Source organism: Aegilops tauschii, chromosome 2 (genome assembly GCF_002575655.3).
Source record: "Aegilops tauschii subsp. strangulata cultivar AL8/78 chromosome 2, Aet v6.0, whole genome shotgun sequence".
In the NCBI taxonomy this organism is placed as follows: domain Eukaryota; kingdom Viridiplantae; phylum Streptophyta; class Magnoliopsida; order Poales; family Poaceae; genus Aegilops; species Aegilops tauschii.
In genome coordinates, this window is record NC_053036.3 from 101,448,372 (window position 1) to 101,463,779 (window position 15,408).

A 15,408-nucleotide genomic window follows, 5' to 3' on the forward strand; every position below is an offset into this window, starting at 1 on the left:
ACACTAACGCCCGTCACCTGCCTCCGGCACCATCACAGCAGCCACCGAAGAAAATAATGGCGGATCACCTCCTCACCCGAGCTCGACGCGGCTCCATCACTGGTATGCAGCTTTGTGGACCTCCAAGGTGGCTCACCAAAAGTGAAGCCCTTGTTGTTGAACGAATCAGACCGGGGCAACACCCCGGACACGCCACTCCAGATCTAGCACCCCACCACGACTAAGACGCCGAAGGAGGAAACCATACCTGCCATCCACGAACCACGAACCCAGCACACGTCCCGTCTTCCAAATGTCATCGATGCAGACCCCAATCTGCATCCGCTTCTTGACTACCTCCAAGCTACTCGCCGGCGCTGGAGCAAACGGCGGAGCTCGAGGACACATATCCACCACGAGGATGCCGCCGCCGCCACGCCATCCTTGTTTGAACAAACTGGTTTTCAAATTCAACCCCAACCATAGGACCGATGGCCTCGTCAAGAATGGAACCGAAGAATCTTTATTCAGCGTCGTCATCGTCGCCGCCTAAGCTAAGACGATGAACAGCCTAAAAACCTAGACTACGAGAGAGTAAAAATGATCCACGCGCGTGGTTCCGGCGACCCCCCCCCCCCTCACTACCGACGACCGAGGTCGCCAGCGAAGGGGAGCCGCCGGAGGACAGCGCTAGAAGATTGGCCTCCTGACGGCGGTTAGGGTTCCAGCCGTCAGGACAAGAGGTAAAACGATCTGGCGACTCTTGAGGGAGGTGTCGGGTATGGGTATGGGTGAAGTTTCATACCCATGGATACGGGTATGGGTAGAATTTTGTACCCATTGACTACACAAGTATGGATATTGTATTGCTCTACCCGTCTCATACCCTACTCATTGCCATCTTTACTGGACCGACGCTGAACCGCTGCAACCTTCCTACTACAAGGCATCCACATACAGTCGGCTGTGTCTTCAACCTGACGATTGATGAGATCATAGTTTGGAGCCACGCTGGGTGAAAGGAATGCCAGGATCTTTGATCGATGAGAGTGAGGTCGAAAGCCAACGAGAGGTCTTCGCTACTAGCCAGTGCTTCCATGGCCGCGGGGTCAGTGGGGCAGGGGCCATCAGACATGGGTCCTGCTGATCGTGGGATAGTACTGGAGGGTCGTTTATCTGCGTCCACAGAACTACCCATCAAAGCCCTTCCTTTTTTTAAGTCTCGCACACAGCCTTTCCTTTGTGTAAAAATTCTCTACAAAACTTTGGTTACAGAAGAAAATTCATTTTAAAAGCTCATCACATAAGAAATTGCACATAACGCTATTAAACTCTACATTTTCCAGTTCATCATGCAGCCAAGGAAGGAGCAACGATGATAATGTACTGCTACTAAGAAAATGAAACATTTCCACTCATCATGTGACCATCTAACATCGGTGGATCCATATTGAAGTTTGCCCGGCTTCATTTCACGGGTACATGCATCTCACAGGACACTAACTCATACTACTGGCAATTAATAAGTCTACCTTCAGTCCACCATCTTCACCAGAACTTGTTGGACCAAGCACTCCCTTCAGCATAGAAAGTTTTCAAATCCACCAAAAGATACGAAGAATCGCTGTGGGTGACCGAACAGCTTCGGCGGTGGAAAAGGGCAAGGGCAAAATTTCATCACAAGGGCAGCACTTCGCTCAAAGGTTGAAGATCTGAGCTGGCCAGCTGCGCTTCCGGCCATCTGAGCTGATTCCCGTGGTTTCGATTGATATGTCTATGCTGCGGTGCTCAGAGGCCCTCACAATGCTGATGCGGGATCTGATCGTCCCAGCTGGGCACTCCGCTGAGCCAACTGATGCAGATGAGCCAACGACTGATTTCTCATTTGTAATCGCTATGGGCTCTTCAAAGGTGAAGATTGTTTGCGACCAGTGAGTTGGTGTGGAGAAAGGAGAGGTGGACAGAACCACAGGCTTGTCCTTGCAGAATCTGTCGGTGAAGCCAGTGTCAAACCACAAGACAATGCCATGGCACCAGGTTACTCCTGCTACAGCAGCTGCGCCACTTTCAGGAAGCCTGAGCTCCAAGCTCGCGGTGAAATCCATTTCACTTTCCTTCATAGTTGCCAGATCGAAGTACTGCATATAGAAAGAAAAAAACAAGATGTTAGATTAAAAATACCTACATTCGAAAGGACATATGAGCACAACAGATGAAACATTGTAAATCTCGAGACTTGAGTACATTTAATTTTATCAGGAACCTTGAGTACATTGACTCAGAAAATACAGTGTATTACACTTAGCAGTGAAATATCAAATTTATATCCATAGTCTATTAAAACAAACTTTTCTCTAGCTCAATATAGCAATTAACTTCAGAAAAATTGAGGATGATCGAGAAGTGAAATAAGTGTGCAGAGTTCCAAGGACTTACATGGAGCACAGCAGTATCTGTCACAACATCCTTGGAATCAAGTACATCAACTACAGGAAATCTGGCTGAACTCCCTGTTACTTCTTTGCCAATACATGACATATCAAAGCCATACACATTTTCCCAAAATGGCAAGCTAGTTCCACCCCTCCCAAAACCAGCACCAAGCTATGGAACAGAAGAAACGAGTTATCAACTGCAGAAACCGGAGACAAACAGTATAGGCAAGCATTGCTACAAACTTACAATTGTTGCAGTATCTGGGAGAATAGCACCCCCAGGTTTTAGGAAATGATCACGTGCATATATGACTGAACTGAGCATGGATTCATACAATAGGCAATATCCCATCCACTCACTTACTAACACATCAAAGCCATTCGGTGGAACTACTATTTTATGGTTTAGCTCTTCAGCCTTGGTATGCACAACACTTATCACTTGAGGGCCGCCTTTTTGTTCTGTATTTGCATTCTCATCATATAATAAACCATTATTTTTTGCCACCTGCATTTGTTCTATAACTGTGAGACAGAAATCATGGTACAAAGAGACAAGGAGTTTGGCATTATGATCAGGAAAAGCATACATGTGTAGCCACAGAAGACATCTTTGCACTCCCATCAACCGCAACAACTCTAGATGCACCAGCCTTTGCTGCAAAAAGACTATGAGAAGAATCCGTCAGCAACAGCCCAAAAGGCACGGGCCGAATGACAATTCACTATTAAGAATATCGATATCAGTTAAAGACCAGCCTTGCACTTTGATGATATGAGCACTAGTCCACATGCAATCAGTGTGAATCGAATATTGCATTTAGATATTTAAACCAAGTCAGAACTCTGACTAACAAGCTATTGAGCACACTGGACCTAGTCAAGCGATTATTATTATTTAGTTATTGCAAAAGAAGGGATTATTTTATTTTACGTGTTCAAGTCGTAATTATTACCAGTGTTTTTCTTTCTCAGTAGTGATAGTTTATTTGTGGTGTGCCTGAGCTGAACCCAAGACTGCCACCAAGCATCAGGCGTCATGGTAAGACAAAGTAAAGCACGATTGCAAAAGCATTTCACATCCTACATTACATACCTTAAAATTCCTGTACCACAACCAACATCCAGTACAGTTGCTCCATTCATGAGGCTAGGATTGTCCAAAAGGGCATCTCTGTAAGCGTCTGTTCTTACCTGAAAAGGTTGGGCACAGTGGGAGAGTTAAATGATCTTGTGAATCATAATAGCCCATACATGAAATTAAACCAACACACATGTGTTGAAGGGACCTATTAATCACATATGACAAGAGTTCACGTACTTTGTCGCCCAGCATCTCTCTATGAATGCCAAATGAACTATAAGACCCAAAGTAGTTGTCATCCACTTTTTTAATTTCCTTGGCAGTAACACTAGCACGTGTAATCTTCAGCTGCCTATCAGTCTGTTCCTCCGAAAGAGACCCATTGTTATCTCCACCATTACTTTCAGTAGTAACTGCTTTCTCAAACCTAGCACTGATATCAGAACAATCGTCGATAATGGTATTTAGACCATTCCCCTGCAGTTCACCTGACCTCCCATTGCCCACTGAACACTCCCCTGTTACCACTGGCATTCCACAGTCCTCGTCCTCTTCATCGTCAAAGATGGACAAGCTGTGCAACAGCGAGTCATCTTCCATGAACGGTTTCAGGTACGAGTCCTCCGCCCATGGAACCTTGCCCTCAAGTTGGGAAATCTCTGCGCAGCTCCAACACTTATTCTCTGCAACCTACATATCAAAGGACCATAAGTCATGGAATGCAGCAAACAAGCACAGAATTCAACAAAATTACTATCGACGCAACCTACAGATCAATCATAAGATCCATAAGTGACGGAATGCAGCAAGCAAGCACAAATTTCACCAAAATTGCTATCCAAGTCAACCATGAAATGGAACTAGTGGATTGGTTCCTGACACTGGTAACCTCATACGACAACAAAAGTTTAGCGCAGCAATTAGCTTCAAACTGTGCGTATTCGACTGCGAACCAATCGAGCTAAGAAGCTCAGCGCGGTCATGGAAGCAAGGGGGGAGAGGAGACGCACCTTGGACCGAACAAAATTGATGAGCTTGATGCATCCGTAGAAATCCAGCCCGAGCTCCCTCACGAGCTTGTGGAAATCGAACCCGTGCACGGAGCCGCAGTGCGCGAAGAGGGGGCCGTCGGAGTCGAACCGCGCGCTGCAGAACAGGCAGAGGAGGCCGCCGCTGCCGCCCGCCGCGTCGTCGCCGTCCGACTCCCAGTCGTCCCACCCCTCCTCCCCCTCCTCCTCCTCCTCATCCTCGTCGTCCTCGTAGTCGTCGCCGTCGTCCCGGGGCAGCTCTTGCTTGGGAGGGAGCTCGCGCGCCTGGGTCGCCATGGCCGATTGCTTCTTGGTGGAGGGACGAGCAGCGGCGAGCGGCTCGGTTAAACCCTAGGCGAAAGCTTAAGCCCCGGACGAATGAGGCTAGTGAATGGGCCGGGCCGTGATATCCGAAAGAGAGAGACTGGAAGGTGGGCCCGGCCCATAATACGTAGAGAAGACCCGAGTCTCTGGTCTCCACCAACCCGCCCTTCGTCTCGCCCCCTCCCTCTCGCCGTCGGCGCCGCCGCCATCCACCGGAGACAGCCGTCTGCCCAGGTAAGATCCCCTCTTATCTCCTCTTCCCCCCTTCCTCACCGTCGCGCCGATGTAAGGAAGAACACTGATAGAGGGCGGAATCGTAGGTATACTCGCCTGTGCATGACTGCGTTGGTTCGGCTCACCGGGAGAGCAGCTTCTTGGAGCAGGTGAGGCTCCAAGACTGAAGCTCCCCTCAACCACAGACCGCGTGAATACAACCTTGAGCTCACTCTGTGCGTGCAATCTTCCTCGCAGGGGCGCCAGCATCGCGGCTCCGCGTGGCCTCGGCTTGCTCCCGCAGCGCAGGGCCGCGTTCCAGGGTGCGAGGATGGAGAACGGCGGCGGCAAGGGCGGCCGCGGCGCGCTCATAGTCCTGGAAGGGCTGGACAGGAGTGGCAAGTCGTCGCAGTGCGCCCGGCTGCTGTCCTTTCTGGAAGGGAAAGGCTGCGCAACCGAAGGGTGGCGCTTCCCGGACAGGGACACCAGCGTCGGGAAGATGATCTCCGCGTACCTCGCCAACGAGTCGCAGCTCGATGACCGGACCATCCATTTGCTCTTCAGCGCGAATCGCTGGGAGAAAAGGTTTGTTCGTGTTGTGAAATCTATCTCAGTGTGTGCAATCTGATAGTGATTCAGGTTGAAAAGAATTCTTGAGTAGTGAGTACATGATCTGTAGTGTGCACACTATATGCAATAATTCAGATGTATGTATGGTTCTGAATATGGAGCTGTTTGTTGGGTTTGTCATGTGCAGAAGTTTGATGGAAAGCAAGCTACTTGGTGGAACTACACTCGTCGTTGACCGCTACTCTTATTCTGGAGTGGCATTTTCAGCTGCTAAAGGACTTGATATTGGGTGGTGCAAGGTCAGGCACATACCTGTTTAACAAGCTTGAGGTGCGCACCTTCTTATGTGTGAAATGCTGACAAGTATTGCCTGTTTTTTCTTGTTGCAGGCCCCTGAGGTTGGACTGCTAGCTCCAGATCTTGTAATATATCTTGATGTACAACCGGAGGTACTCCATTGCTCCTAATTCTTCCTATGGGTTCAAGGCAACTGATATTTAGGTTATGTGTGCTTGTGATGCTTATTTCATGCTTTTGTGCATTTGAGTCATTCAGTTCCTCATAGTGGGTGATTATGGCCACCATAGGCCCATAATCCTATCAAATAACCATACAGATAGAACTCAGTGATGGTGATGCACCTAAGATGTTCATCTATATTCAGTGTCGAAACAAACAATATGCGTCAATTGTATGTCATTCTGCTTAAGGTAGGAAACATGAAAAATCTGTAGTTGAGCAAATTCTTTGCAGACCCAGAATCTGTAGCAAAAAGTACCCTTCTCTGCAGTTGTTTACTCAGGTTATCCGAAATTCTTAATGGTACATGTGAATTTGCTGTTTCAGAAAGCGGCCGAAAGAGGAGGCTATGGGGGTGAGAGATACGAAAGAGTTGAGTTCCAAAAGAGAGTTGCTGAGCATTACCATTCGCTCCGTGATTTGACATGGAAGGTAACTTATTCAACAAAAGATTTCTGACATAGGGCCATTGCATTTGCTTTGCCTCTTTTGGCCACAACTCAAGTCCGTGTCACGTATAAGGTCAAGGAGATGGAGCTTAAAGTGAAGCAATATACATGTCTAGAATTTAGAGAAGAAAATAATTGAGAGACCCTGCGATATACTCTGTTGAAATTCAATGGCTTACTGCATTACCTTTTCCTTCGTGAAGGTTGTTGATGGTTCCCTTCCCATGGAGACCGTGGAAGAACAGCTAAGAGAACTTGCCATGAATTGCATTTCAGAATGCCAAGACAAGCACCTTACCAATCTAACCTGGTAGAGTTCCCGCGATGAAATGCCAAACCACATAGTCACATCGGCAAGATCTCTCTTTAGTGTGTGATTGACTGTTGCTCGTTAGATCTCTATAAAGTGTGTAATTGGCTGTTGCTCCATTAGATCTCTTTAAGTGGACTGGATGAGATTCAGGCACATCACTTCTTTCCCCATTTATGTGTGTGTGATTGACTGTTAGTACTCAGCGTTGCTGATTGCTTTACCCATTTATGAACTCCGACACCTGCGTGCAGATGCTCAATATATCTGTGAAGTGGCACTTTGTTTCCATGGAGCTTATATAATGTTCTCGTGACCATATACTGAATCTGGCGTGCTTTTTATGTTTTATATGGAATCATATATACTCCTTCCGTTCCATAATTCATTTATTTATCTCAGTAGCTGCATGTGATCTATACGGAGTACTCCCTCCGTTTTTACTTAGTCCGCGTATTAGCTTTGGTCAAAGTCAAGCTTTGTAAATTTTGACAAAGTTTATAAAAAAATTAACATATAAAATAACAATCAGTATCATTAGATTCATTAATGAATGTTCTTTCACATCATGTAGATTTGCTATGTTAAATGTTTATATTCTTTTTCTATAAATTTGGTCAAACTTTACGATGTTTGTTCAGTCAACCTAATACGCAACGTAAATAAAAACGGAGGGAGTACCTAAGTAGCTGATCCCCACTACTTTTTATTCATCTCAACATAAACACATGCCATCTCATCAAAAGCCCACCTCAACAATGATGGTCATTATTAGTTGACCCCCATTACTTTTATTCGACTCAATATGCACACGCCCCACCTCATCAAAGCTCACCACGGCATGTATGTGAAAAAGTTTTTCATTATATTATGCAACTTATGTTCAATACAATCCAACAATAAAATAATCAAATGCTAATATATAATATGTATTACTCCCTCCGTCCCAGAATAAGTGTCTCAACTTTGTACTAAAGTTAGTACAAAGTTGTACTAACCATAAGACACTTACTTTGGGACAAAGGGAATATTAGTTCTAGTCAATGTATTAATAATCTAAAGCATTCATACTTCATACCATCAAATCTCACAACAATAGATTGCAACTAAATCCCGCAGCAACGCGAGAGTATGGTCTAGTCTAGTTATTACTGCTCCCTCCGTTCCAAATTATTCGTCGCAGAAATGGATGTATCTAGAACTAAAATATATCTAGATACATCCATATCTGTGACAAGTAATTCGAAACGGAGGGAGTACATATACTTATACATGGGTCCAGGGCGCCACTTTTCGTTTTTCTCCCACGCCTTGATGCTTCCATGGAACGCAGGACATTCTTCTAATCCAATTCTTGTCGGTTGTTCGTCGGCGGCCGGTCCAACCCTTAAATTCCGTTCTACTTTACGCTTTCAAAAAGGAAAAACATACTATGCGGAGTCGTAGTATATTGCAAGCAGTACTTACTTAATTTCAACACTCCTTTCCGCACACTTGGCCTCACGTCACGTCCGCACTCCGGCGAGCCTATAAAACCACACCGGCGACGCCATTGCTAGCAACAGCCACCGCACCTCCACAGTTCACACTTGACAAATCTGCTCTGTCGAGTGAGTGACTGATCGGCATACGGTAGCTGCTAATTGAGCTATGCTAGCAATGGCGGCGCGGGGAACTGCAAGCGGCAGCACGGCGGTGGTCGTGGGCGTGCTGCTTGTCTGCGCATTCCTCCATGCGGGGGTGGCGGAGTCGGCGGAGTTCACCGTCGGCGACGGCGGCGGCTGGTCCGTCAACGCCGGCTCCTGGCCCAACGGCAAGCGCTTCAAGGGCCGCGACGTCCTTGGTACGTACACCCTCTGTTTCTAAACGTAAGATGTTTTTGCAGTTTTATTTGAACCCAGAGATGGTACGTGCATACATACATGGATCTACGTATGCTGCATGAAAATTGGTGGTTGATGCATGCGGATTTGGGTACGTATGCATGCAGTGTTCAACTACGACCCGACAGCGCACGACGTGGTGGCCGTGTCGGCGGAGGGGTACCGGGCGTGCGCCGCGCCGAGCGGCGCCAAGGTGTACAAGTCCGGGGCCGACCGCGTCACGCTCGCCCTCGGCCCAAACTACTTCATCTCCAGCGTCCCCGGCGACTGCCAGGCCGGGATGAAGATCACCGTCACCGCCGCGAAGCAGGGCCGCATCGGCGGAGCGTCCTAATTCAGTCTACATATACCAAGTTCTCGGCCCATGCGTTGATTATTATCGTAAAATAAAGGTGTACTGTACTACTCCCTCCGCTCCTAAATATAAGTCTTTTTAGATGTTTCAAATGGACTACAACATCATCCGTGCCTGTCGTGTTATATGGCAGGTTATATGTGTGTAATGATTTTGTACTCGTATACAATAAGCGAGCAAAAGGCATGTGCCGATTATACTTTTGATACATGAATCGTCAATGCAGATGTAGCCAAAGTTGGCCAATGCTCGAATATAGTAAAACCAACATCACTCGCAGTTATAAGATTCTAATATCACAAAAGCGCAAGAGCACGTCTTCCGATACCATAAGCTTTATACGAGTACAAAGCATATAAGTTTGTAGTTCCAGATTCAGAAGACCAGACAGAAGTAACAGCTTAGACAGGCACGGTTTTTTGCTACTGTCAACCAAGAGTACAGCTCAAGAACCACACCGCACCGCATGCCCTTTGATCATTTAGACATAGCTGTCAATCAGCGACTTCCTCATGTCATCGACGATCGCCGTGGGCTGGCCTTCTCTCAACTTGAAGACGCTCTCGATGACGGACAGCTCAGTAGCGGTTGTGTCTGACCCACAGAAGGCGGTCCAGTCGTTCACCGTCATGCCCGCAGCAATGACCTCGCTACCACGGTTCACGGTTCCAGCTACAAGAGGGACTTGGAGGAGTGTGGACAGCTCATCAAGATCTTCAATGGATGTGTGAGGATGGACCTGTATCACAAAGGAATTGCACATTAATAACTTTTAACCAATTTTTGCAGAAACAGGTACTCCCTCCGTTCCATAAATATAAGTCGTTGGGGGAGTGTAAACTGAACTCCCCCAGCGACTTATATTTCGGAACAGAGGTAATAGATCAGAAGGATGCAAATGCAGTAACACCATACCAGTCCACCCCTGTTAGAGAATGCACAGTAGCTGCCAACAAGGATATTTCCTGCAATTGTCTGACGGAACACCTCAACCCCAAGCACATCTGCAATAAGCTCCTCAGTTGCCTGGGGGGCGAACAGGAGATACTTTAGTTGAGTATAAGCTAGGGAAGGCACAGGGCCAGCAAACAAACATCACTAGGGATGTATAGGCATACCTTGTCAAGGTCAGGGTGTGTGAGCGCAACATGGTCATTGCAGGATATGCAATTGCCAAGGGCGGACAGCCTCTCATCGATGCGCTGAACAACCACTTGATCAGGTATGCAGTTCCTCAGATGCTGAAGCTCTAGAAAAAAATACGAGGACCCATAAAAATAGTAAGCATAACGAAAATCATAATATCAGTTATGTACAGAAATCATGCCTCCCTAGATGCAAGATCTCTAAGAACAGAGACATTATAATTGCCTGAAGAAACCAGCCTCTATAGACATAACAAATCTCTAAGCAACTTCTATGTAATTCCTATAGTATCAACAGTCTCGGAAGTACTAAAATCAACTTGAAAGTGAGTCCTGGTAGAAAGCAACTTCGTATTCAAAAGCGTATTAAACCATAAGAGCACTGTGCAGTACACAACAACACACAAGACATAACAGAATTGTGCAAATAATTACACCGTAGATTGAACATTGAAGTACTGGAATAAAGTACCTTGATCAGTGGTTGTGTGTGGCAGGAGAAGTCCATTCTTGTTTCCTGGGGTCATCAAGGTGGTGGTAAGTACACTACAAGTGAGTGGATAGCTCAAATGAATGAATACAAGTTCAAAGGCTAACCAACGCAGAGGCGACCAATTATTCTAGTGCCACCGATAGAGGTCTTGACCACAGGAATGACATCTGCAAGCTCAGACTCAAATGTACTGCATAAGTATTCAAAAGAACAGTCAGTTAAGAGTTGGTTATTCCTCTGCTTCCACCAAAAGTGCAAAAAGCTAAACCAAAGGAAACATCCATTGCTAACCTGTAGAAATTCTCTGATCCTCCAATTGCAACCAGACAGTAGGCATTTGTGAGCTTGGAGAAAACACCAACTTCACAGTTGTTCTCAAACTGGATACCTACAGAAACCACATAGCAAAGAACAGGGTCAAAACCCAGAAGACTACGAGAAGCGGAGTTGACACAAACTGCACAGCAACACCAAGCCTATAACGGTAATGACTTATACTGAACAATCACATATGAACTTCTAACACTTGTCACAGGCACAAGGACATCCACTTAGAGCTATACCAGATGATTAAACATCACAATTTCATACCCTCAGATCACAGCAACACCACTTGTATACGAAATGGTGATGCTGTTAATCCTAGATAACGACCGCAGCAGCAACAGCTGCTTGCCACAAACTCTAAGCTAATCTAAATATTAGTTCGAATTTCTAATCATAAATACCAAAGAATAAATCATGTCCAGACGGTCAACTATCTTTTTGCAGGGACGAGACCACACCTTCTCTAAGATGCTGCCTAAATCACACCAGTTCTCAACATCTAGCCACGAAATCGACACTTCACGACAGCCCCGAAACGCGCACCGCAACCGTGGCGACCAACCAATCAATCAATCCGAACAGTGAAAAAATCGAGAGGGTTCGACGACCACAGCCGCCATTTCCGGTGCCACCGAATTCGTGAAGGACAAAAACTCGCACTGGAAAAGGGACGGGGAGCTTACGGGTCGCCATGGTCGATTCCTCTTCTTCGCCTCAGCCGCTTCTCGTCTGCAGCAACAAGCGCGCACCTGCAGATCAAACGCGCGGATGATTCAGCGAGCGGCCGGGCAGGGGAGAGGGGTCGCTGATGCGGGAGAAGGAAGCGGGCGGCGAACCGGGAGGGAGGGGGCGGGGGTCGAGAGGCGTTGGCCGCTGCGGTGGGGAGCTAGGGTTTGGGAGCGCGACTTCCGAGAGAATGGGGAACGAGGGGAGAGCCGTGGCATCGTGGTATATGAGCACGGGCCGCTCGGAGAGACCGCGGCGGAACTGTGCGGGCCGAACGGGCTGGTCCTATTAGGTTGAGCCGTCACAGACGGCCCATGATGATGCTACGGGGAGGCTCCCATCCGTGTGTGTTCGGCCAACCCATCGCTGTTGGGCTTCTCTCGCTGCGAAATGTTTTGAAAAACGTAATTTAATCTGGAAATCCTCAAGTCATAAAAAGTGGAAGTGGCATTTCTAACTTCCATTAAATAGGATTTAACTTACGAAATTTCAAATTGATTTAACAAGCAATTTTCATTTATAGCAACATAAAAAGCACGAGTTAAGATGGTAATTTTCCGAGATTTTTGAAATTTTAGTGGCGTTTTATAGTTATTCTTCCAAGTTTGTGGTAAAATTATAATTTCCTCTATTTCACTAATATGTTTCTGAATATTCACTGTCATTTTGTATATATCAATCAAAGTTTGTGAATAAATGGTATACCTTCCTCTAATTACTCACACGTTTTGCAAACTTTATTGTAATTCTATAATCAAAGGTTGCGAGAAAATGGAATACCTTTCCCTGATCACTCATATGTTTGGTATTTGTTGCATCTTAACTACTTTTATTTGATCTTGTATATACGAGAAATACTGTGTTCTCCATGCATATGTATATTGTTTTATGTGCTGTTTCTAAAAATAAAAGCTCATTGTTTTGGGGATGTGCTTGTTATCTGGAATATTCAAAAAAATTCTACGTTTAACATGAAATTATATGATTATTGAGACATGTGGTTTACTCCCGGAGGAGTAAAAAAAATACTTGTGGGTATACAAATTTATTGTCTGCAATGCACATCCTTGTTCCACATCAAGGATAAAAGAAGTACATTTTATAAAAGATCAATACTCATAAATATCCGGCAAATATGTTTCGATCTGCACTCTTCTGCGATGGCGGCTTCTTCTTCGGGGCGTTTGTCCACCTTGACCATCGGCAGCACCTTTGACCCAGACTGGAGATTGAGTTCGTGTGGCTCTCTGAGGAACCCGATTGTAATTTCCTTGGTTTCTTAAGATGTCATGTGTCATTGAAAGCTTTTTAATGAAAATCCAGTGCTTTTTCGCTAAAAAGAACTATATTATTCGAATTCTCGTATTACCCGTCAATACAAAAGCGAGTAATCTTATTTGGCTCCATTTCAAGGCTCAACGGAATCTTTTTTGGAACCATGCCTTTATCCCATGGCCCATGCGCAGAAAACCATGTAGAGAAAACCCAGAAACCGTAATGATCTAAATGATCTTATATATGACTTCACGGACGGAGTACAAAGTTCACTTCCATGTACGTAGTTGGCTCGTGGATCGCGCGGGGAGGCATCTCCAATCACAGCTCGTCGGCGCCTCAGGCGGTCAGCATAGGCCGTATACGTGAGCCTACCGCAGTGGAACCACGGTAGCTCACTCCCGGCTCATGGGACTGCGGAAGTGTGGTGCCGAAGGAATCAACGAAACAATGGACACGGCAAGGAAAACAGAGCAAGTGTTGAGGGAGAGCTGGGCGGTGGAACACCAGCGTGAGCTTTTTCTACCCAGGAAGGATAGGCAGGGGAGGGGACCAGCTCGGTGGTTTGGATTTGGACACCGATGACCCGAATCTGGCTGGCATTGATGCGAAAAGAGAAAAAGGAAGAATCAATCTTCTGGGCTCGTCCATATCCGTATTATACTGGTAATATTCCGGCGAGATCGGTCCGGGGAGCTGGATCTCTGCCTGCGAATGACTGAACTGAACCCTTTCTTTTTAGTTCAGATTGAACTGAACCTTTGACAGGCACGGTAAGCTCTATTTATCAGCTGGTCAGTCCTCACAAGCTACGTACTACTCCGTATGTGATAGTGATACTACCATGCAGAGGAGAGCTGCTCGTGAAATTCTATGGAAGAAGAGAACAAATACTCCACACGAGTACCGAGCCAGTTCTCCTCTATCTAGTCCTCACGATAAGCTGCTGACGACGAGCCAACAATTTTTCTCGCCGTCTCGGTCGGTCGATGGATGAAATGTGCCGCAGCCCGCAGATTATTACGCACGCACGCCCGGATAAGACAGCGACGAAAAACAGCGCTGGAATCTGGAGTGCGGACACCGCTGCCGCCGTTGGGTTCCGTTTCCCGAAAGCGACCGGCGATCGGCGATCCCGTCCCGCCGTGTGATGCGGCTCTACGCTACGCGGATCAATCCCGTCCCGTCCGCGCTCCAGAAAGGAAAGAATATGGCCGTCCAGATCGATCCATCGCACACTCTCTTTTGCTTTTGCTATTTTAATCTGATTGCTTGCTTCGGGTGCAAAGAATGGATTAATTCAAGCAGCTGCCTTCCTTCCTTCCTATTGCTCGGTTGTATATTACTACTCCTTTGGCCCATCCGATCTGCCTTTTCATTCAGGATACTACTATGCCAAAAAAAAATTTACTGCATCAGTGACGCGGCTTTGGAAGGGGATGGAAGCAGGTTTAGTTTACTTCCGTGCCCCAATGGTGCTTCAGCTGTTACTTTTCTATGCAGTTTATAGGCGCCATTAGGTGGACAGTCTAAAGGCGCCAGCCATCCAGCACACTGCAGTTTATTTCTAATAAGTACTACCAGCTTGATCATAAAATTGGATGGTTTTAGGCTTTTAGCAGGTGCAACCAAAATGACTTGTGGGCACCTGCAGCCGCAGGGATTAAACATTCCGCGGACGGCTCGTGTTTCACGAACGGACGGTTTAACAACATTACTTAGTTTCGCCTATGCACATGAAGGTTTGGATGAATGATTGGATCGGAACTACTCCCTCGGTCCCATAATATAAGAATATAAGAACGTTTTTGACACTACACTAGTACCAAAAACGCTCTTATATTATGGGACGGAGGGAGTAACTGAGAAGAATCTCTCATCTGCCTCGTGTTTCACTAGTGTTTAGTACTCTCTCCAATTCAAGATAAAGTGTCGCAGTTTTGTTCAAAACGGCAACACTTATTATGGATCGGGCTAGTACCTTCCATGTAGCAGCTTCATTTTCATTTCAGGAGTCAGTGTCTTGCGGGATGTCATTTGCACTTGGAAAAGGATCTTGCAAATGGTTGTCATACAAGGCCAAGCTTGGTACTATCTCATTTATAAGACCCCTTTGTATTCCATGCCAAATTTTGATCTTAAATTTAACTAAGAAAATGTTAATACATGTTATAAAAATATATATAATTGGAACTATGTTCAAATACGGAACCAACGATATAATTTTTGATAGCATGCATTAATATTTTAATATTTTGTTAGTTAAATTTATAGTCAAAATTTGGCACAAAAT

The 15,408-nt window shown here is 46.1% G+C and overlaps 4 protein-coding genes across 5 annotated transcripts; 2 read left to right on the forward strand and 2 right to left on the reverse strand.

The window, feature by feature from the left end:
• Positions 1-1,265: 1,265 nt before the first annotated feature.
• On the reverse strand, positions 1,266-4,959 carry LOC109750762 (probable protein arginine N-methyltransferase 3). Its single transcript, XM_020309714.3, has 7 exons — positions 4,509-4,959; positions 3,736-4,188; positions 3,511-3,608; positions 3,005-3,083; positions 2,662-2,922; positions 2,416-2,583; positions 1,266-2,117 (listed from the first exon to the last, which is right to left on the reverse strand). Exons 1-7 carry the CDS (start codon positions 4,821-4,823, stop codon positions 1,677-1,679), a joined length of 1,815 nt encoding a protein of 604 aa, XP_020165303.1. The 5' UTR covers positions 4,824-4,959; the 3' UTR covers positions 1,266-1,676.
• A 23-nt stretch (positions 4,960-4,982) lies between these two features.
• On the forward strand, positions 4,983-7,216 carry LOC109750763 (thymidylate kinase). Its single transcript, XM_020309715.4, has 7 exons — positions 4,983-5,084; positions 5,171-5,233; positions 5,322-5,648; positions 5,821-5,932; positions 6,023-6,082; positions 6,480-6,584; positions 6,805-7,216. Exons 2-7 carry the CDS (start codon positions 5,187-5,189, stop codon positions 6,913-6,915), a joined length of 762 nt encoding a protein of 253 aa, XP_020165304.1. The 5' UTR covers positions 4,983-5,084; positions 5,171-5,186; the 3' UTR covers positions 6,916-7,216.
• Positions 7,217-8,447: 1,231 nt separating this feature from the next.
• LOC109750765 (chemocyanin) lies at positions 8,448-9,260 on the forward strand. Its single transcript, XM_020309719.4, has 2 exons — positions 8,448-8,754; positions 8,902-9,260. Exons 1-2 carry the CDS (start codon positions 8,562-8,564, stop codon positions 9,126-9,128), a joined length of 420 nt encoding a protein of 139 aa, XP_020165308.1. The 5' UTR covers positions 8,448-8,561; the 3' UTR covers positions 9,129-9,260.
• Positions 9,261-9,445: 185 nt separating this feature from the next.
• LOC109750764 (eukaryotic translation initiation factor 6-2) lies at positions 9,446-12,097 on the reverse strand. 2 transcript variants are annotated; one of them, XM_020309718.4, is made up of 8 exons: positions 11,951-12,097; positions 11,798-11,863; positions 11,079-11,175; positions 10,892-10,977; positions 10,767-10,811; positions 10,268-10,398; positions 10,065-10,175; positions 9,446-9,888 (listed from the first exon to the last, which is right to left on the reverse strand). In XM_020309718.4, the coding sequence occupies exons 2-8, from the start codon at positions 11,805-11,807 to the stop codon at positions 9,631-9,633; spliced, it is 738 nt and encodes a 245-aa protein (XP_020165307.1). In that variant the 5' UTR covers positions 11,808-11,863; positions 11,951-12,097; the 3' UTR covers positions 9,446-9,630. The 2 variants fall into 2 exon arrangements, with proteins under 2 accessions (XP_020165307.1, XP_020165306.1); XM_020309717.4 differs by having other exon boundaries at positions 11,798-12,095.
• Between the last annotated feature and the right edge of the window lie 3,311 nt (positions 12,098-15,408).

Coding starts and splice junctions, on each gene's coding strand:
- LOC109750762 (XM_020309714.3), bottom strand. CDS start 4,823: ATGGCGACCCAGGCGCGCGAGCTCCCTCCCAAGCAAGAGCTGCCCCGG. Junction 2,584..2,661: donor TCCCAGATACTGCAACAATT/GTAAGTTTGTAG, acceptor TCTGTTCCATAG/CTTGGTGCTGGTTTTGGGAG. Junction 2,118..2,415: donor CAGATACTGCTGTGCTCCAT/GTAAGTCCTTGG, acceptor TTCTATATGCAG/TACTTCGATCTGGCAACTAT.
- LOC109750764 (XM_020309718.4), bottom strand. Junction 10,399..10,766: donor ACACACAACCACTGATCAAG/GTACTTTATTCC, acceptor ATTTTTTTCTAG/AGCTTCAGCATCTGAGGAAC. Junction 10,176..10,267: donor CACACCCTGACCTTGACAAG/GTATGCCTATAC, acceptor TTCGCCCCCCAG/GCAACTGAGGAGCTTATTGC.
- LOC109750763 (XM_020309715.4), top strand. CDS start 5,187: ATGACTGCGTTGGTTCGGCTCACCGGGAGAGCAGCTTCTTGGAGCAG. Junction 5,649..5,820: donor GCGAATCGCTGGGAGAAAAG/GTTTGTTCGTGT, acceptor TGTCATGTGCAG/AAGTTTGATGGAAAGCAAGC. Junction 5,933..6,022: donor TTGATATTGGGTGGTGCAAG/GTCAGGCACATA, acceptor TTCTTGTTGCAG/GCCCCTGAGGTTGGACTGCT.
- LOC109750765 (XM_020309719.4), top strand. CDS start 8,562: ATGCTAGCAATGGCGGCGCGGGGAACTGCAAGCGGCAGCACGGCGGTG. Junction 8,755..8,901: donor CAAGGGCCGCGACGTCCTTG/GTACGTACACCC, acceptor GTATGCATGCAG/TGTTCAACTACGACCCGACA.